The sequence below is a fragment of the Frieseomelitta varia genome, unplaced genomic scaffold (genome assembly GCF_011392965.1).
Source record: "Frieseomelitta varia isolate USP_RPSP 00005682 unplaced genomic scaffold, Fvar_1.2 scaffold_524, whole genome shotgun sequence".
Classification (NCBI taxonomy): Eukaryota; Metazoa; Arthropoda; class Insecta; order Hymenoptera; family Apidae; genus Frieseomelitta; species Frieseomelitta varia.
The window spans coordinates 527,356-549,931 of NW_025110284.1; the positions used below are offsets into that span (position 1 = coordinate 527,356).

The 22,576-nt window shown below is 32.5% G+C and overlaps 4 protein-coding genes and 1 pseudogene across 5 annotated transcripts; 4 read left to right on the forward strand and 1 right to left on the reverse strand.

Annotated features, from left to right (window-relative positions):
• Positions 1–4,295: 4,295 nt before the first annotated feature.
• On the forward strand, positions 4,296–6,888 carry LOC122533395 (mitochondrial 2-oxoglutarate/malate carrier protein-like). Its single transcript, XM_043663043.1, has 6 exons — positions 4,296–4,601; positions 4,902–5,117; positions 5,208–5,338; positions 5,405–5,575; positions 5,650–5,749; positions 5,827–6,888. Exons 1-6 carry the CDS (start codon positions 4,543–4,545, stop codon positions 6,038–6,040), a joined length of 891 nt encoding a protein of 296 aa, XP_043518978.1. The 5' UTR covers positions 4,296–4,542; the 3' UTR covers positions 6,041–6,888.
• A 252-nt stretch (positions 6,889–7,140) lies between these two features.
• LOC122533396 (DNA repair protein REV1) lies at positions 7,141–11,085 on the forward strand. Of its 2 annotated transcripts, XM_043663044.1 has the most exons (6): positions 7,141–7,197; positions 7,267–8,623; positions 8,703–9,144; positions 9,208–10,387; positions 10,585–10,727; positions 10,893–11,085. In XM_043663044.1, the coding sequence occupies exons 1-6, from the start codon at positions 7,144–7,146 to the stop codon at positions 11,044–11,046; spliced, it is 3,330 nt and encodes a 1,109-aa protein (XP_043518979.1). In that variant the 5' UTR covers positions 7,141–7,143; the 3' UTR covers positions 11,047–11,085. The 2 variants fall into 2 exon arrangements, with proteins under 2 accessions (XP_043518979.1, XP_043518980.1); XM_043663045.1 differs by lacking the exon at positions 10,585–10,727.
• A 179-nt stretch (positions 11,086–11,264) lies between these two features.
• On the reverse strand, positions 11,265–15,171 carry LOC122533397 (GMP synthase [glutamine-hydrolyzing]). The gene is made up of 9 exons (XM_043663046.1): positions 15,024–15,171; positions 13,988–14,256; positions 13,665–13,877; positions 13,293–13,590; positions 12,656–13,133; positions 12,333–12,574; positions 12,073–12,243; positions 11,560–11,991; positions 11,265–11,483 (listed from the first exon to the last, which is right to left on the reverse strand). Exons 2-9 carry the CDS (start codon positions 14,206–14,208, stop codon positions 11,382–11,384), a joined length of 2,157 nt encoding a protein of 718 aa, XP_043518981.1. The 5' UTR covers positions 14,209–14,256; positions 15,024–15,171; the 3' UTR covers positions 11,265–11,381.
• A 637-nt stretch (positions 15,172–15,808) lies between these two features.
• On the forward strand, positions 15,809–16,730 carry LOC122533406 (cytochrome b5 domain-containing protein 1). The gene is made up of 2 exons (XM_043663058.1): positions 15,809–16,153; positions 16,515–16,730. Exons 1-2 carry the CDS (start codon positions 15,809–15,811, stop codon positions 16,728–16,730), a joined length of 561 nt encoding a protein of 186 aa, XP_043518993.1.
• A 222-nt stretch (positions 16,731–16,952) lies between these two features.
• Positions 16,953–19,126, forward strand: LOC122533407 (annotated as a pseudogene).
• Positions 19,127–22,576: the final 3,450 nt, after the last annotated feature.

Below are 22,576 nucleotides of genomic sequence, written 5' to 3' on the forward strand. Positions count from 1 at the left end.
AATATGTGATAAGGCACGGCTTTGGCCATGCACGACAATTGTATTCGTTCACCTTTCATCGTCATTTGTGAAATAATTAAAAAATGATTCGTCTGCTGATGATATCGGGCACATCTACGATTCAATATCTCTATAATTGTATTTCGATTAATGTATAACGAATATAAAAATTGGACCTACATACGTACATTCTCATTCCTTGAGCGCACAAACGACGGACATAATTCTAATGTTTTCTAAATAATTATTCGAATTTCGATGACGGTGTAAAGTACGATATTCGCATTCATTCTAATATCACGATTTCACAAATGTCAATGAAAGCGGCTGTTTTATAAATATTTCATATATTTTGTTATACTATTTCTATGCTCCTCACCTTATAATTCAAGCTGAACATATTGTAATATCTAACCTATTCTCACGTAATTCTACTATATATACTTTTTACACTCTTCGCGAAACTACGAATGAAACATTTGTCATCTTAACGTGTATGGAAAAATGTCAGTAAGCACAAAATATGGTTATACTCCTTAACGCACATCTAAGTGTGCTCCAAGTTGACGAATTTTAACGATAACGTTCAAAACTGTACAATTTATGATTCGATTTAACTATTAGATGGAAAATGAAGAACAAAAAAAAAAAGGAAAAAAGAAAAAAATCATTGTTCATGTTAGTTATGATAAAAGTATAAATTCATGCATCTATACATGTATACGTGCCTGTGTATACGTATACATACAGGCGTACGTACCTACCTTTCTCCCTGTGAATGAACTTATTACATATTAGCTAATAAGTTTATGCCAGAATACAAGAGAAAAAAAGATACCAAATTATTGAAGATCTAGCAAAATTTAATTAAATTTTTTATTGTACACTTTTTAACCAAACTAGTTAGAAAACATTAAATCAACGGCCTTAAAAAAAAAAAACTTATTTTTCTCACCATTCTTGCATACCGAAGATAGAGATGCGGTTTCTATATAGTGGAGAGGCCCGTGGTTTTCAGAGAACTCGGTATATCAAGTTACAAAACACCTTAAAGCTACGTTCCGAAAGATTCGTGAAGGAATATACACATATTCCAGGGGAACGAAATATTTTGCAAACATTTTTACATCTAATATAATTACCGAGTGGAATTCTCTAAGGACATTGAATATCGAATTATGTTACATCAATTGCAAATATAAATATTGTACAAATACAAAAAAGAGAGAGACATATACTTCTAAAGCGATAGAATATATTTATAATTATATGATCTTGAAAGTACCAATGTTAGCAAAATAGTTTTAAAAACATTTCTTTTAAACAACTTGGCAAAAACACGCCTATCGTACGCGTACGAACTCTTAATTATGTCACGAAAGGAAAACGCTATTAATTTAATGTGCATACTATTCTTTCCAGCAAAACTCAACAGCAAATATAATTAACAAATTTTTAAAAAAAGTCAACCTACTAAGATCTTTCAGGTGTTTGTAAATATTATCTGCTTACTGTACTGTGTGCATCATACAATTGGTATCCTTTGTTCACTCGTCTCATTATAAAAAAGAGAAGAAATAAAAATAATTGCAGAAACGCTTGGCTTAAATTTTCCTTTCATTTATGTCTGATCATATATTACGAACACTAATAATGTATTACTCCGAAATTTTATTCGATTTTTCTTACGTATCGCTTCAAAATACTCGATGAATCTACCTTAAATTTTGATATTTTTATATGAAAGGAACATATGTTTAAATATTACACAAATATATAATGGAATATTTTTTAAGATGGTCTCCATCTTTTTCGTGAAGACGAGTGTAACCATTTTCCGCCATATTTGCGTGTCATTACGAATTAACGGTCGAACGATCTAGATCATATACTTATTATTATCGGAATACATTTCGACATGAAAAACATATCGAAATCATTGAAACAATAAATCAAACATCAAAAAACATCAAATGACTACAATTAAAACACGATTCTTAGGATTATAATAGACATTTATGCATTACGATTTCGATCGTACATAGTATTCGTAATATATTTCAAACTTCCAAATTCAATGCTGCGCTATATTATGTTTCCAGAAGGCACATCAACATTATAACTTCTTATATTTTATGCAAATATGTCAAATTAATCATTGTTTAATCAGAAAATACAAAATAGCAATCATAGGCGTCGCACGCACACAGTTACAATCATAACTGATTCTACTTTTTGATCGATATAATCAATATTTTCTATTTGACACTGTTTTGTGAACATACCTTGCATATTCTGCGATTGTACTCGACCCACTTGTCTACGAAAAGAAACTTTTTCTCACTGTTTTCCGTTCATTCTGTCACAGCAAGTCTTCATCCGTTCTTTTCACTCAGGCATGCAGATCACACTAATAGCGTCGCGTCGATCGACAGTAGGTGGTTCACTATCTAAGTCAACAAAATGCATAAATTATTTAATGAAAATTATATGAAATTGAATAAACATAACAATAATTCTCACTGTTTTTCGTTGATCCTGTCACAGCAACTCTTCATTCGTCCACTCAAGCGTTCAGATTACAATAGAGTCGCGTTGGTAGTTTAGGCGGTTTACTGTCTAAGTCAATAAAGTTCATAAATCTATCTAATGAAAATTATATAAAATTGAATAAACGTAACAATAATAAAAAAAATACAGTTTATATTTTTAATTTAATTCTTTTATCTCTTTCAGACATTTTTAACTCATTTATAAGTAATTTTTTCCTCGAACCGTTCTTTTATCCGCGTATTTTTACATATGTTTTAAAAGTCACACGTAGTAGTCACGTGACCGCCATTTTTTTAGTTACAATTGTTCGTTACGCGCGTTTATGTCACCGTCAATTTTAACAAATTGTTTGAAAATTATACAAAGTAGTAGTAATAGTGCATTCGAAAATGTGAAAAAAATCTACAATATGTGGAGACGAAACGATCGCGATTATCTTTTTCTAATATTCAATATAATGTTTGAACATTACTTTAGGCGGTTTACTGTCTAAGTGAACAAAGTTCATAGCTCTATCTAATGAAAATTATACGAAATTGAATAAACATAATAATAATAAAAAAATACAGTTCATATTTTTAATTTAATTTTTTATCTTTTTAAGTGATTTTTTCTTCAAAGCGTTCTTTATAATATCCACGTATTTTGACATATCTTTTTAAATGTCGCACGTAGTGATCACATGACCTCCATCTTTTTAGTTGCAATTTGTTCGTTTCACGCGTTTTATATCGTCGTAAATTTTTTAATAAATTCCTTGAAAATAGTGAGAGAATAGTGTTTGAAAATGTGAAAAAATGTACAATATGTGGAGACGAAACAACCGCGATCATCTTTTTCTAATATTCAATGCAGTGTTGAAAGATATATTAAATATTATTTCTTCGCGGATACTCTTCGAACATTTTCAAAACGGCGTACCCATGCTAAGTTTTTTATTTTAAAGTATAATTTTTATTTTTCATCGCGCGCACGATATTAATGTGATAAAATGTTCAGTTCTCGGATAAAATGTGAGTGATTTATTGAACTACAATGTTTATGGCGGGCATTCGGGATTTACATTAAACATCTCTTAACCGCCTATGGACTTCATTAGAAGCCACCTCGTTTATGGACTCCATTAGAAGCACTCCACAAATGGTAAGTCTTGTATTTTTATTTTTTATTACTTTTTTTTACATCGAAGAAAAGAATTTAAAACATTAAGTTATATATTAAGTATTGTCAGTAGAAATTCTACATATAAATACATTTTATATACATATATAGGTATATAAGTAGATTTGAATATAACAAAATTTCATAATATTAATTACCAAGATTTCTAAACAATTTTTGAATTATCTAATAAACATAAAAAGCATTAAGTATTATATTTAAATTCATTTAAATTTCAATAAATACAGCAGAAAAATACAATAAACAATATTTAATTTGTTTATTGTTATAATAAACAAATTAAAAATTGTTTTATAAAAAACTTATTTATAGAAAACATACGTAGGATTATTAATAACTGAAATCCAAAATTTTGATTTTTTGGATATATTATTAAAACAGCGTTATGGGATTGAATATTAATCATTATTAAATGAAAAATCGATAATTCTCATATATAAAAAAAATTCTATATTATCGACGTTATATTATCAACATGATTGTTATCGTTCCAAACTGGTTCCAGTCTAGTAAGAACTGAATTTACCATTCCTTGCCACGTGTAGTATTAGTAGCTATACAAGATGTCGCTAAAATGCAAAAATCTGATAATTTAGTATCAGTAGACGAAGGATGAATTTTCTCGGAAATTTGATAATCTTTCATTTAGATTACTTTAGTGCTATTAAGTTTGTATCCAGTTGGTGCCTATTTTTCTATTTTTGAAGTTTTATAAATATCACGTTTCTTTCTGCAATACTTCAGATCACACCTAATTTAAGAATTATCTTTCAATTGTCAATATAAGTGTTATACAATATTGTTAAAATGAGCAATCAAAAGACAGTGCCAACTTCAATAAACTTCCTTTTTGGGGGAACAGCAGGGTTTGTTATTCTTATCATTTTAATTCAATTCAATTGTTTTAGAGTACAGTGTATATTGTACATAGATTCTAGGAAATTTCTATTGATTTAAATTCTAAAAATAAGTCTATTTTCTGTATTTTCATAAAATATTTGTATCAAATATCTTAAAATAGATATTAGAATTTACACAAGATTGTACATCTGTAACATTATCTCATAACGTTCTCATATCTCGTATCTCATATCTTCCAATATAAAAATAATTTTATGGCCTCAAGATTTAAGAAAGTTGACATTCAATTAATTACTTTATTCTAGAATGGCTGCAACATGTGTTGTTCAACCATTAGATTTAATAAAGAATCGAATGCAATTAAGTGGTACTAAAACATCGACAATAAGTGTAATATCCTCAATTTTGAAAAATGAAGGTGTCTTAGCTTTATATTCGGGTTTATCAGCTGGTTTATTGCGTCAAGCTTCATATACAACTACCAGACTTGGTACATATGAATGGCTGTCTCAATTAACATCGTGAGTACATATATTGAGATCATGGCCAATAATAAAAAAAATTATCTGATATCATACAATTACCTGATATCCCTTCTGATGTATGTTTAGAAAAGACAGTCAACCAAATTTTATTATGAAAGTATTGATAGGTTGTACTGCTGGTTGTGTAGGAGCATTTGTCGGTACTCCTGCTGAAGTTGCCTTAATTAGAATGACTGCTGATGGTAGACTACCTATTGGTACGCTCATTGTTAGTTGAATATTGAACAGAGATTTCCCAATTCTTAGCAATATTATATTTTTAGCTGAGAGACGCAATTATAAAAATGCATTTAATGCATTAGCTCGAATAGTGAAAGAAGAAGGCTTTTTAGCATTATGGAGAGGTACTATTCCAACAATGGGAAGAGCTATGGTTGTAAATGCAGCTCAATTGGCATCATATTCTCAATCTAAAGAAATGTTACTTAATACTGGTTTGTAAGAATATAAATAAGTAAGACCCAAATGATTGATTTGAGGATAATATCTTTTTTTTGCATTTGGATAGGATATTTCGAAAACAATATTACATTACACTTTGTAAGCTCTATGATATCAGGTTTAGTAACCACTGCTGCTTCTATGCCAGTTGATATTGCTAAAACAAGGTAAATCTTTCAAAAAAGTAAATCAGTAAAATATTTATGGAAAAGCTTTCATACTTTGCATTATTAATGACTTGCAGGATTCAAAATATGAAAGTTGTGGATGGTAAACCAGAATTTAAGGGTGCAGTAGATGTTATAATTCAGGTGTGTCGAAATGAAGGAATATTTTCATTATGGAAAGGTTTCTTTCCTTATTATGCTCGCTTAGGTCCACATACTGTTTTGACATTTATTTTTGTAGAACAAATGCGCAATTTTTACAAAACATATGCTTATTCATACAGTTCTTAATACACAATCACATTAAATCTTAAAATCATAAAAAAGTTTTAAGTAGTTTTTTTTGTATATGTATCTCTTATTTTATATCTAACCTTTCCAAGTTCTATGTATGTTTAGAATGAATGTTCATTCCTTTAGTATAATTCAGTATAATTTTTGTTTGTGTCTCTATATTTGATGAATATTGTATCATTTTTACACACTCGCACAATATTTATTAATTTTGGATATTTTAAGTGTTGGATACCTTGATAAGTTGTACAAATTTGAATTTAAAGTTCGTGAAGAATTAGGTTACATACATATGTACTTAAGTACATATACATATGTAACTAATTTTAACATACAGATTACGTTGACGAACAAGTCTTCTTAATGTTACGCGAAAACAATACATTCTATCAACACATTCTTCACAGATAAAGAATCGTTTGATACGATTTTTATTTTTTTATTTGTTGTTACTATAAAAATTGTATATTTTATTATTTCATATTTATATGTATAAAAACCTGTTATTACAAGATTATAAATCAACATTTACAATAAATATCATTTTATAAAATTTGAGATTGTAAATGAAACATTGAAACTTACAAATAGTTAGTAACGTATAGTTACTATCAGTTTTACATCTATATATACTACTCAAATTGTACATATAATTGTTGAATAAACGAGAAAAGTTACTTTTGTGTATATTAATGCGTTCTTCAGTGAGAGGTGAAATAGCAATGTTTTTCCCGAAAGACCCATTTGATAGTGGGTCTGGCATTTGATAGATTAACATGTAAAATCAGGGTGAAGTAATTTATTATTACGTGACATTATGTTTACCGCAATGAAATTGAAACATTATAAACTATTTACATACTTAACATGAATAATTTCTGTCTTGTGCAACCGTATATATCCGATATTATTTAAATGATTCATTAATTCAAATTCAATTATATTCAGAATGTTGGACAAAGCATTACATGAGGTTATGTAGGAATGAATATTTTTATCAAACATAAAAAATTAATTTACATTAGCCAGCATGCTTATTATGTAAAATATTTATATTAAAAAATGTCATACTCTTTTTATTCAATATAAGATTTGTTACAATGTCAAGAAAAAGAAAAGACAAAGTTAGGGAGGAAAATGGATTTGAAGATTGGGTATGTAAAAACATTTAGAATTTTTCAATAAAGACAAACAAGTTAAACATAAAAATGGGATAATTTTAGGGTGGATATATGGCTGCAAAACAAGCAAAATTAGAAGAACAATTTCATAATGAAGCAAACATTGAAATTAAAACATCTAATATATTTGAGGGAATAGCAATTTTTGTAAATGGTTATACTACTCCAACTGCAGATGAGCTTCGTCATTTGATGATGGTGCATGGAGGTACATATCACCATTATATGAGACCAAAAGCAACAACTCATATTATTGCATCTAATTTGCCATATTCAAAAATAATGTTATATAAAAGAAGTCAAAATCCAATTCCTATTTGTAAGCCTGAATGGATTATAGACAGTATCAAGGCAAATAGAGTTCTGAATTTTCAAAAATATTTGCTTTATTCCCATTGTACAAATGTACAACCAAAATTAAACTATGTAATACAAAATACAAAAAATAAAACAGACATTACTTTTTCAAAAAATGATGAAATAAATACTTTAAAAATCGATAATAATAGAACTGAAACAATAACACATACCTCAGTAAAAGAAAGTACTTCCAATTTTGCTTTACCAATGAGTTCAAGAGATACTCATTCAACAAAAAATTCAGAATTTATATCAGAATTTTACAGTAACTCTCGATTACACCACATTTCGACAATGGGAGCCACATTTAAAGAATATGTTAATGAATTAAGAGATAAAAATAATGGTAAATTTCCTGGTCTTACTAAATTGAAAGATATTAGATTAAATAGATCATTATTTGGTTCTCAATTGGACTTTGATCTTGACCTTAATGATTTACCAGAAGAAAACAAGATAATTACCCATGGTTGTATTATAATGCACATAGATATGGATTGTTTTTTTGTCTCAGTTGGTCTTAGAGATAGACCAGAATTGAAAGGCTTGCCCATTGCTGTAACACATGCGAAAGGCAATAAGGATGGAGAACATGGTTCATTGTCAGAAATAGCATCTTGTTCTTACGAAGCAAGGAAAGCTGGTGTGAAAAATGGCATGTTTTTAGGAGAGGCATTAAAAATATGTCCGAATTTAAAACCAATACCATATAATTTTGATGGTTATACAGAAGTTTCTTACATGTTGTATGATATTGTAGCATCATACACATTAGATATTGAAGCAGTTAGTTGTGACGAGATGTATGCAGATTGTACAAAAATATTAGAAGAATCTTCTTTAACACCAATACAATTTGCAACTATAATTAGACAGGAAATAAAAGAAAAAACTGGCTGTCCTGTGTCAACAGGGTTTGGAAGTAATAAATTATTAGCAAGATTAGCAACAAAAAAAGCAAAGCCAGATGGTCAATTTTATATACAGCAGGAACATATTAATGATTGCATTAGCACCTTTAATGTACAAGATTTACCAGGTAATAGGGAATAATTAAGTTAATTGATAGTGCTATATTCTATAATTATTTAAATTATAATCTTAATTATTTAAATCAGGGGTCGGGTGGACAACAACATATAAATTAAAGAATCTTAATGTACGAACTTGTGCTGAATTGCAAACAATCTCGTTGACGACATTACAGAAGGAATTTGGAAAAAAAACGGGTGAAATATTATATAATATGTGTCGTGGTGTAGATAACTCGAAGCTTAATTTAGAACACGTTAGAAAGTCTGTTTCCGCAGAGGTAAATTATGGAATAAGGTTTGAGAATAATGATGAAGCAGTAGACTTCTTAAAAAAGTTATGTCACGAGGTATGCAATCGTTTAAATAAAATTCATGCGAAAGGTAGATGCATTACGTTAAAACTTTTAATCAGAGCGAAGGAAGCGCCTAAGGAAACTGAAAAATTTATGGGACATGGGTTGTGCGATTATATAACGAAATCAAAAAATTTGATCTCTCCCATTAACGATGTCGATATTATAACGAAGTAAGTTGAAAGATATTCTTGATATTCCTACGTGAAAAAATAATTCGTTTGTGTTTACTTTAGGGAAATCATTACGCTTTGGAATCAAATGCAAAAAATGCCTGAAGATGCAAGAGGCATCGGCATACAAATATCTAGGCTAGAAATATTAAAAAATAAGTCTCGCGGTACAATTTTGACAAATTTCATTAAAAGCAAACCAAGTAGCACGGTTCAAAAATCTGTGGAAATAAATGAAGGCAATGAGGTTCAACCTGTAACAAATTCAAACGCAACTATGACAATTTCCGATAATATTAATAATAAACAAAAATTGGATATTTCACCTGGCATGGACAAGTCAGTTCTTTCTGAACTTCCGGAAGAAATACGAAATGAAATTTTGTATCCAAACAATGGTAAAAAATTGATGGAAGATAAAGGTCAAGCGACTACTAGCATAAAAAATACGATGGAAGTACAGCCACAAAAAAGTGTGCAAACGCGTCATGACAATTTTTTTAAACAAACGAAAGCTGGCATTTCTAGACCAACAAAGGTGGAAATGCCACCTATTCAAGAAATTGATATGTCCGTTTTAATAGAATTACCTGAAGATATACGGAATGAGATTCTTAATGAATACAGCGTCGCTAAGAGAAATCAGAATCAAACGAATGTGAACACAGGGACGGATAGTATATCTTCAACTAGTAAAGCATCAGTTTCTACAGAAATAAATCGCGATGAGCAAACTATATCTTACTCACAAGTAGACCCAGAATTTTTAGAGGCACTGTCGGAAGATCTAAGACGTGATGTTCAAATATATTGTATCGCTAAAAAGGCTGAACATTCGAAAATAAAAAAGGATGAGACAAATAATAATGGACTGATGAAACATGAAAACGCGAAACAGAATAAAAAAATGGAACTTAACTTTAAAAATAAAAACAGTAATAAAAATGGCAGAGGAACGCATTATAAAAATAGGAAGAAAAATGGGCAAGCAGCGCTCAAGACAAATAAAAATGTAAACAAGCCTGAAAACGTACCGGAGAATAAAATTAATACTGGTATTGCAAAATTCATAATACCTTTAGAAGGAAAACCCGAATCTGCGAATGATCAAATTACTGAGGATGATACACAGGCCATTCTTTCTCACAATCGTACTATCTCAGAAGACAATGACACTGCAAACCAATATCAGGATATTTTACTTGATCTCGTAAATCGTTTACTTAATCTACCTCTGAAACAGGTAGCTTTTATGTCTTATTGCTATTCTATATCATTCTAGATTATTTTATCGGGTAGCTCAAAAAGGTGTTGAATAGGATGGTATTTAATTTTAATCGAAGAGGCGAGTAATGCATGCTCGATGATTCGGCGAATTAGGTCATCCGTTTGTAAATAATTTTCATAGGATTAATGCAAATATAAAATACATGGTTGCAGGTAAAAATGCAAATACAAACGTGGATCGCTAATTCTAAGATCGTGAACGAAATAGATTTTTTATCGCTTGCGACATTTCTTAGCATGCTTCCGGAAAAGAAACGCATCGAAGACTTACACGTGTTATTAAAAACCATGCATAGGTAATCTATTACACAAGTTTCACACGTACACCCTTGTAATAGGTGGATATTGAGTAATGTAACACAGAGGATTCAGGGAATAGATATCGTTTTACTCAGTTATGATTGATAAATAAAAATGATATTAAAGACAGTACATTAACTTATTTATGTTCGTATTTTTAGATGTATGACAAAAACTGGAAATTGCATTTGGCATGGGACATATAGGAAAACAGTAAAATACGTTCAACATTATATGCAAATTGAATATAACAGCAACCTCATGGTACCACCAATCAAATGCAATCTTTTGCAGTGTAACAGTGATGTAATGTAAATTTTTCGGAATTTAATAAATTAATATTTTTACAATGAGGTTAATAAGAAACCTATTTACAAGCAAACATGATACTTACCTTCAATTTCATTGAACACAGTATCAGTATTCTTTAGGTAACATATTAATTTACAATCGAGAACATACTTTTTTTTTCTGAAAGAACTATGCTCAAAGGTTTCATATAAATCGGTAAGAAGTCATAAACCTCGAATTCGTACGTATTTTTGTAATATATATATCTATATATATTTTTAAATATATTTTTTACTTTGTTGTTGTTACGCGCTGGGAAGGTGAAAAAATAGAAAGGGTGAGTCAGAGATGAGCGTTTACTACTCCCATTCGGTAGTTCCTGGCGGTTTAGATGTTAAGTCGTATAAAACACGCGAGATACCGGGTATTGATGATATTTCGGTCACCAATTTCTTCACCACCTATACAAAAACAAAAAAGTATAGAGTTTTGAGTCTTACTTATTATATCGAATGTCTATACATATATCACACTCACATGTAGTGGCAATTCCTTCCCAGGAATAGCTGGTGTACCAGTCATAAAATCATTAGTAACGAATGGCCTAAGAACAACTGAACGTTGACATGAGGGTATTCGTGAAGCAGCATCGCGATCGAAATGTATGGGAATTAAAACTACTGGCATTTGACTGATTGCTCCCATACAGCCATTAGTAGCTAATACTAAGTTTGCTACGTGATCTGCTTGTCGAAGCGTAGCTATCACATTCGATGTAAGATGAGTCGGCGTGATATCCGTTACAGAATGATGTAGTTGAGGGCCAAAAATGAAGCATACACGATTTACGTTATGACATACTCGTGGAATTAATTTTGCGAGGAACAACAGATCCTTCCAATCTATACCCTCAGACAAGTTTTCTTCGCTAGATAATCCTACTACATAGCTGTAACTTCTTCGATCTCCCTGTATCGTACAGCAAATATTTTAATCCACGTATGAATTTTATTAGAAAATGACATTATTTTTAAGTGACAAACGTCATACCTGTACCCCCACACTGCGTATAGGCAAAAGTGTTGCAGAAATATGTCGGTAACTCGAAAGCTGTCGCAAATACTGACGTTCAGATTCACTAGTTGCACCTTCCACACGATTTAGTAACCCGTGCTTCTTTTGAAGCATTTGTTCGTATTCGGCCATTATTTTAACTATCACCTTGAATCGAATTATTTGTTTGTTATGGAAAGGTTTGTTGTTATATTTTTCTTTCCTTTCTTTTATTACGTCGTGAAAAACGAAAATACCTGTGTTTCCGAGAAATCTTTATCCATATAGGGTTCATCCGCGCATAAAATGCGCACAGCTAGTCCAGGACCAGGAAACGGATGACGAGCAACCAATGACGCAGGTAATCCAAGATCACACCCTAATTGTCTTACTTCATCCTTATGAAAATCTTTTAAAGGTTCTACTACATGACCTTGTGCTCTTAATGCTCTAACAAGTTCACTATCATTGTGATGCGTCTTTATTGCATCCGCTTTACCTGGTAGAAGTGTTTATATTTTATATAAATATATAATTTGTCGCTTCTGATGAAATGATACATTTACAACTATCAATTTACCACTAGCTAATGAACTGGCACTTTCTATGAGGTCAGGCCTAAGAGTGCCCTGTCCAAGAAACACTTCCTCTGGCTTCAAACCCATCTCTGCCATTGCTTCGTTGGCTACTCTCACAAAAACATCTCCTATGATTTTTCGTTTTTCTTCTGGATTAGTCGTTGCACACAACATTTTAGTTAATCTAGTTCTTGGGCTAGTTGCTGTCCCACATATTCCTTTGTTATTTATAGTATTTGTATTGGCTACTGGAGTAACATTGTCCAAGGGAACGGATGTAGTTCCTTGCATGAAGCAACGTCCAGCATTCACGACTCTTAATCGAATTCCCAATTGTGCTAAACTTTGTTCCACAAACTGTGTCTCTCCTTTTCGCATAAAGCCATTATTGATATGCAGAGCTATGACTTGTTCCTTATTTAAAGCTTTATGTAGTAGTGCTGCACATACTGTAGAGTCCACACCGCCGCTCACTAATAACTATGATCGTTTTTTTCTATTTTAATTGACACTTTGTTGTACCTTATACTACAGTTTTTAAATATTTTCCGAAATAAACCATTGTACAAAATTATTACACAGCTAAGGAATACGGATTCTAGTAATTACCCAAATATCAAATATAAACCTGTATCTTACCAAAACTTTTTTGTTGCCAATCGTATCTCTGATGTATTGAATACACTGTGCCTCCCGACCGCGAAGCGTATAATTACCAGTGAGGCCAGCGATGCCGAACAAAAAATTGTGTAACATTGTTTTTCCGTTAGGTGTAAGATCTACTTCTGGGTGAAATTGTACTCCATATAAGTTCATTTTATCACTTGCTATTCCTGCTATAAAGTTTGATGATCTGGCAGTGATATGAAAACTATCAGCCACCCTATCTATACTGTCTCCATGTGTTAACAGTACCATTTGCTCTTTCTCCAAACCCCTGACAAACCATTTATTTACTTAATATCTTATGTCTGAATTGTCGAGTGGACCATTCGTTTCAGACTCACTTACTTAAATAACAGGCATTTGGAGTCTATTTCAATGGGAAACTGACCATCTTCTCGGACCTCTTTACTTATTACTGTACCACCAAATTCCTTATTCATCATTTGCATGCCATAACAAATACCTAGCACTGGAATTCCTATTCTGAAGATGTCTGCGTCATATTTAGGTGCATCTTCTGCATAGACTGAACTTGGTCCTCCAGAAATTATGATGGCTCTAAAAATTTAGGTTTAAAATGATGATTATTATTTGTATACTAACATGCATGTTCTTAGATATATAAGAATGTCTTGTTTCTAATATAAAGACAATATGTGCCATCTTACTTATAACCCTTTTCTTGGAGAGTAAATGCAGATGTATCCAGGGGCAAAATTTCACTGTGCACATTTAATTCACGAATTTTTCTATCTATCACTTTACCATATTGTGCCCCTGCATCCAGAATGGCCACTTTTTCATCAACACATGCCATGCCCAATGTTCCTTCGTTAGCTCCATTATTTCTCTCTGCGCGAAACAACAATCCGTCCGCGCTTTTTTCCATTTCAAAATTTCTTGTATTGCTATTGATATTGCGGTGATTTTAATAATCCTACAATATGATTGTATTGTTTGATAGATTCCATAAGAAACAAAGCATATATAAACAAATAATAAAACACACAAATCTATTTTTAACTCTTCCAAAAATATGCTAATGTTTAGCTCCTATAATTTAACAAAAAAAAACAATTAAAACAATTTTTCTATTTGTTAAAATTAAAAAAAAAAATTATCTTTCATATACATATGATGTATCATTTAAAGTTAAAACATTAGGTTATTAGGAAATAATTATAAGTTATATATCATCTCAATTCCATCATTTATTAATTACTATATCATTCTAATTTCATTGAAAAAAAGTAAACAAAATTAGATTAGAATATTACATTTGCAAATCCAGAGTTTATTATTAAATATAAATTGATGTCACAGATTTATCTCTTTAACAAATGGAAAAAGTTAGAGAAATTTCCCTAATGCGAATAATATCTAAAGATATTGCTGCGTGTAAATATGTATAAGATGCTATTATAGTGTCACAACCCAGTGTAAGTTCCAACAACTATTGTACATTATAGACATTTGATTCATACAGAAAATTTATTTGGAAATATGTACGCGCATATTTTATATTATTTCATGAATAATTTAAGTAACGTTGAAAAAAAACCATTAAATGCAACATTTAGCAAAAAATAAATAACCGGCCGTAAATTTTATGAGCACGTTTCTTAGAAACGAAAGTACTATAATAGCGCATCTGTTACACGAATCATCTTTTTAAAGGCTAATAAAATGTAATCAAGGACTTACCAAATTATACGAGGCAGAGAATATTTCACGCGTAAATCACCAACTAACGTAAAATTAATTACAGCAAAACAGAATGTGCACTCTTTAGACGAGGCAGCCATTCAATCGCCTGCAATAGCCACAATACAGTGACTGCCTTCAGCTTGAAAGTAATGTAGAAAACCAACGACACAGTCTAAAAGTTCCTAGCAAAATTCAATACTTGCTACGTTAACTTACATATTTTCACAAAAATATTCTATCACTTGACGATTTTACGCGACTGTTTTGTGCAATATTTGATATTTCATTGTTTAACGTTTTCCCTTCGGTGACTATTATTTTTAATTATCAAGTTTTCCTACGATTCGTCTAGATTTTTTCTCGAACGCGACTAACGTGAAGATAGTAAATTTTAACATTTATTGAGCAGCATTTTTTGGGCATGTTTGAGGATTATATGTTTATTGTTTTTTATATATTTATATAATAAAGGTACATGAAAGTATTATGTGCAAGGTTAACAACTGCTGTCTATAACGTTCAGTTATACGTTAACTGAATACTCTTGATCATCAGAGAATGCTAACAGATACGTTAGACGACGTTAAAATAAAACAAAAGTTATCTTATCGCGCGAACGTTTTCGCAATTTAAAATGTTTCGAAATTATATATAATTCACAGCGTCGTAAATCACTCTTCTATACGTACGTATGCATATTACGCAGTGCGTTCAAATGAAAATCACTCACGACAAATTCCAGTAAAAGGAAGAGAGCAAAGCGAAATAACGAACTTCGTGAAATGTCATCTGTACATCAATGTTTTTTATCGGCGGAGAGGAATAGTTATGAAATAAACAAATACGTTGCAGATGATGTTCCCAGGAAGGTCGAGTACTTTCTACCGACAGAGGTTGCAGTTCACAATACAGAAATTGATTGTTGGATCTCTTATAATGATATGGTGTACGATCTGACTGATCTTTGTAAAATTTGGGCGAATAAAAGAGAGATCAAACCAATACTAGCATACGCTGGTAAAGATATAAGTCATTGGTTCGATCATGAGAAAAATGATATTAAATATTATGTACATCCTGTTACGGGAGTGTTGGTACCGTATTGCCCTCATGGACCTATCCCGGATGTAATATCCTCCGTAGTTCCTTGCAGTACTTGGCGACCATTGGATAAATGTCCTTGGTGGCTTGATGACAAGTATAAAAAAGGATACTTGACGAAAAACGCACGTCCATGTAGAATTTTAAACGTCCTCATTGGTGTGCAAGTCGTTATAATGGTAGAATATTAAATTTTTATTTCTTCAGAGAAATATAAATTTTTGTTTCAGTGGATTTAATAGATTTTCAGATAGATTTTATTTAATAGGTTCGACAGATTTAATAGATTTAATCGATTTTATTTCAACACGTTTAATAGAGTTTATTTCAATTTTATTTATTAATAGAGGTCGTTAATCGATGTGTTAATGAAAGAATTTCATAAAGGTCTGCGAGGAAGATTCCATTAGGCGTATTCAAGAACGTGCCCTCATTTATAACAAAAATGGAAAGTCTTATAGGTGGAAATTCGAAGGGAAGGATTTGACTCTCGATTTAACTTTGACAGAAAATGGTATTCCGGATGAACGAGAACGTTTCGCCGCTTGTGGCCTTCCCGACGATTATTATATTCCATGTCTTATGTGTTATTACAACGAATAATAATATAGCTAATTAGACAGAGAAAAACTGAGAAATATTTCAAGGGAGATGTAAATTATTATTATTCTACGAAAAGATTCCTATGGTACCCTCCATTTAAACTTAACGAAAATACAAAAGATGGCACCACGGCCACAGTAAGTCAACACGACTTAGCCAACTTCCGCTTCGAGAAACGAAAACCTTATTTTGTTTGGAAAATCCTTGTAAAATTGAACGACAATGTTTCCATCTGTGATAATTCGCACATCGCGAAATTTAGCATCGCGTATTTACCATCACGGGAAATTTCATTGTCTTCCTATTACAAAGAATACTTTTCAAATTACTAATATACAAATTCATTCTTTCTCCTCGAAATCTATGAAAGTAGCTATTTTAGGTGCTGCTAGCAAGACTGGTAATTTAGGTTACATTCAATTCATTTCTCTGTTGTATATTTAATTCTATACTGACTTTACTGTTACGTTGTAGGAAGTAGTCTTGCATTATTTTTAAAGCAATCGCCATTGATCGACGAAGTGGCAATTTTCGATAGCAAATGCGTTTACGGTCTCGCGCTGGATTTAAATTATATCGACACAAGGTGCAAGGTTAGTACGTGTAATTGTCCTGAAACAAGTCTCGAGCAAACACTCGACGAGGCGAAAGTAGTAATGGTCGTAGCAGACGAAACGAGCAAAGAAAGATCGAACGAACACGAAGTCTTAAAGTCTAACGCAGACGTGCTATCAGACTTGCTACCGAATGTTATTAAATTTTCACCTCAGGTAATAAACTAGATCGATTAATGATTGTTATTTGAAGTATAGTCACGATTATTCATCAAAGTCTTTATATATCTATCCCTTAAAAAGTTCATAAACAAAATAAACAAACCATACAATTTGTAATAACGCTCTTGATATCGAATGCAATAAATTTGCAGTAAAAATACTTTATTCCAATAATAAGTGAGATTTTTATAGGGTTGACTTGTGAATGAGTGTATACGAGACAATAAAGATGCGTTATAGATTTGTATATGGCACAACGCTATGCTTTATCCGTGACACGTTGTTTTTTAGTAGTTAACCTTGGCTTTTAACGCCCTCGTAGTTTCATTAATTGCGAGTAGGTTGTTTTCGACATTCCTCGCGGCGATTTCAGCAAGGACAAAGGATATTTGCCTTTGTACATCTCTCGCTTCCTTTATAGCGATGATGTGTCTCTTTTACTGCTTCGTCTATTTACACACAGGACCCATTTATTCGGGACTGCTTGTGGAAAAATAAGAGAGAAATATAGAAGCCGCAAGGCACCGATTTCAATCGATTTTGATTTCTGCAGGAAGTATCTTTCGCTTTTTCTCTTTCCTTAGGCAATGGTCGCAGTCGTAATGAATCCGATAAACAGTTTAATCCCTCTGGCACTGGAGATGTATAAAAAGGCTGGAATTTACGAGCACAATCGACTGTTCGGTGTAATTAATCGTTATTCTCTTAGAGCAAATACCTTCGCTGCAGAAAGGATAGGCATTGAACCAGAATGCATGATGGTACCTATAATCGGCGGAGGTTGTTGCAAAACATGCATTCCACTTTTCTCCCAAGCAAAACCTTCGAGTAAACTGTCCCAGGTTACTGAAAGTTTTCTTAAATTTCTTCTGTTATCTCTACCAGTTGTATCCGACATAGTTGTGCCTGTTTGTTAATTAATTAGATAGAAATTAGAAGATTAACACACGCCGTAAAAACGTCCGACGAAGAGATATCGAAAGCAAATAAAGACAAAGAGAAACCGTATTTAGCAACATCTTTCGCTGCCGCAAGATTTTGCATGTCCCTTTGTAAAGGTATTATTGCTAGAATATAAACTTTTATGCGAATGCACATACTTCAAAAAATATAATTAACAGATAAAGAGGAATATAATTAAAAAAAAAATTGAAAAAATAAAGAAATAGAAGGGACAAATTGTTTTGCGTTATAGAAAATATATGCCTATAAATGACGATTGAAGTTCCATCATGCAAATACGAAATATTGATCAGATTCTAAATTCACATTTCATTATTAATTTATTTAGCGATACGACACGAAAGAAATGTTGTGGAGTCCGCATATGTCAGATCGTGCGTGATACCAGAATTAACATATTTCGCCACTCCTTTGGAACTAGGCCCTGCTGGAATTCAGAAACATTTTGGCATTCCATCGTTGACTAATTACGAGTGCGAGCTTCTTAACTCAGTTATACCTTTTTTAAAAAAGGACATTAAACTTGGAGAGGTAACGAGATACATAATATTCCCGAATTTTTGAGGAAACAAGATGAAAACCCTTGATTCTTCGTAGGCTCTCGCTCTTGGGCATGAAAACGTTTCTTCTGAAGCGTGTCTCTAACATATTATGTAATTTATACGATCAGACAAATTCACCTCGTACAATTTTTCTTGAATAATTTCTCACGGTATTTCGCACCGTGTTTCTACGAAAAAAAGAAAACAGAAGATTTCTGGTTGGTAACATCGGAAAAATTGAAACAATGGCTCGTAAAGTATGGAAGACCGCGAAATGTCAAAACGAAACGCCGTACTTGAGATCGAACCACGACGAACCTGTAAAATAGTTAATGACGATCGTGATAATGGCAATGATCTATCGTTTTATCGTTCAGTGTTCTATGAAACAAGAGAGAGAACTCAAGCCAAGGATTGAAAACAAATACTTGAAGTTTCTCCGCGACTAAACCAGAGTGACAAAGGCATTCTCCTACAGTTCAATCTGATTTAAATGTTACGAGTTTAAGTATACAGCAATAAATATCAAATACTGAATATTATGACTCGTTGATAGAATGCATAATAATTGGTTGTTCGAAACACGCTTTTATAGTGTCTGCGAAATATATATCTATTTGCGTCAAATGTACTATATTAAGTTTGCTTCGAACTCGATGGCCGTATAATGAAACCTGTCTACAAAAAGTTCGACGATGCGCCGTATAATAATTATAACAAGCTTCGAGTTTCCTCGAATCTCCTGCGCAGAGTGATAAAGACATCCTCCCACAGTCTTATTCTTTATCAACGTTATTACCGTACGTGCACACGCATACGTGTAACGATGAGGCTGTAATTATAACAGGTCTCGAGTTTGCTCGTTTATAGCCAAGTGCTTACGCGCGGCGAGCAACTTAACTAGAATCGCCTAACCAAGGAAGACTTTGGATCTGATAAGGACAAATACAACCCTAGTCTCAAAGATTCTAGAAGCGGACGCGGTTTTCGAAGAGCCACCGCATCACCGCGTCTCAGGTTACCAGGTAGATACGCGCAACAAAAGTAGAAGAAACTCGTCCTTTCCGCATTCCCGACACGCCACGGTGTTCCCAAGTGTGCGCGGCGACTGCAGACAAGATACGGACGACTGCAGCTGGCAACTCTTTGGCAGAAGGGATTATTGCGAGCTTGCCTCCACACACAGAGAGAAAGAGAGAGAGAGAGAGAGAGAGAGAGAGAGAGTCAGGTTGGAAGGGAGAAGGCGCGGGTGTTGCCTATTGCAAATCCTCGCTAAGCAAGTCTTAAACTCCCTACGTTCCAACGCGATTCGACCATAACTACCACCGTGACCATCGTGACCATAAAAATGTAATAAACGCAAGCAAGGGATTTTGTTGCCTCGAGTTGGAGCGCACGACGATTCCATTGGTTTCTTAAGGCTGTTTTTCAATGAATTTCACTACGAAGATATAGCTTTTGATGACACCGCGAAGAGAATCGTTTTGCAGTGGCAAACGAAATGGAAACGATTAAGGATTTAGATGGTATAAATTCTTACGTTCCAATGCGATTCAATAACTGTAAAATACGTAATAAATACGAGCGAGAGATTTGGTAGCTGACGTAACAAAATTTATCAATATAAAAATTCAGAGTTATTGTAGATATATAAAATCCTGGGTTACTAAATTTCAACTCTGCTTATAGCTAGCTATATCTAGCAATAAGATCTACGACAGTTCAAATCTGACGTGCATACATATATTTAACAAGTTCAGGAGGCTTAATAGAACACGATTTAAAATTCTTAAAAATTTTAGTAATTTTTTAAGACTTGTGAGATAAAGTTTAATAGTTTAATTAGTATTTAGTTAGTCTTGGAAGTTTTAAACAGTATTATTGGCATAAAATATTGTAGAAAATACAGAAGGTATAGCTTTTGTGTATCAAAGTACTTACATATGTTATTCTCTTGTTTTCTTTTTTTGTGCAGTTTACATTTCAAGAATTTTAAGATTCGAATCGAGAGACTCGAGTTTATAAACATCTCCATCGAATCGTACTGCCACGCGAATATCGTTCGTCCAATATCGCTATTTGCACATACTCGTCCTTGAGAATCATAGGTTTTTCATCATACACGTTTCTTATTCCACTGTTTGTTCATTTTTTTCGACTCCATTACGCCGATCCATTGATTCCGCACATAATCTGATGCTTTTAATGAAACATCGATCGCAGCTAATGCACTACTTAAATAGTTTCAAGTAACTATCCATCTTTCTGCTGTAAACACCACCAGTCGACCTTGACGGTGCAAGCGACGAGAATCGTTTCGATGAGAACGATGAGCTTCAACATGTTATCCACTCATAAGTGGACGCATAAAGTGGTAAATGAAATGTAAAAAGAAAAAAATTAAAGATAAAGATAGGCGTGATTGTCTCTGCTGTGTGGATAAAATCGAACAGTAGATTACATAATTGTTTTCAGCGACAGTCACTGAATATATTAAACAATCTAAACAGCATATCAATTGACCGATGCCAATCAATTAAAGATTTATTTTAACACTGACAAAAATCATCCCTCCTTTTTATTAGATCGTTGAAAATGAAATGGCTGAATTCTTTTTATAAAACTTTTGGTTCTCAGCCAGTTCGCATCTTTCTTGAAAATGTCCAACGTATTTAATATATTTCGATCATTGTACAACGGAACAAGGTTGTGATCGTTACAGTTGAAATCTTCAGTTGATCATTGTTGTTGATAGGTAACGTCAGAATTTGTCAAGTTTTTAATTAAGCAAGTTTTGCCACTGACGGAAGTTCGAAAACCGGATGCCTCGCTGATTTGTCTTTGGTGGAACATCAACCGGGACGTGTACGCGTTTACGTGGTTCTTGCTACTGCGAGTTACGCACGCCGGTAGCGCCGGCAACTCGCGGAGCAGGAAATTAATCGCATAGTTTCTCACGACATAATAGTCGCAATACCCATCTGCTTGTACTCTCGTCTCAGCGATCTTTGTCCGTCGTGCGTTAAAAACTCGGTGTTTGCTTTACAAGTGTTTGCTTTATACGCGATAATTGCTTTAATTACACCGATATTAACGGCTTCTAAAATCTTCCAGGTACTGGTATAAACGTTCTCTCGCTTAATGAGAGCAAACTACATATGTACGTAGCTGGTAAATTTAATGGCAGCAGTTGGTCAAGCAAAATCAGGGATACTCTTGGAAATTCCGCTCATATATTGTTGTCTCGTCATACAATGTTTTGACACGCAGTATTGTTTAAACATTTGCTTATCTTTTAATGAAAAAATTTGATCAACAAATTTCCATCACAAAAGCAGCAATAGATATGCAATTTTCCAATGAAATTAATAAATTCGATAAATTTATAAATTCGTATAATTTTACTAAAAATATGACAAGTTGTCATCACAAAGTTGACAAAGTTTTATTGATACAGATCCGCGAATAAATTTAATCTATTAAATTTTAGAACACTGTCAGCTCCGTTTACCATTATTTTCTCAAAATAATACACCTATTATTTATTTGACTTACACTTTATTTG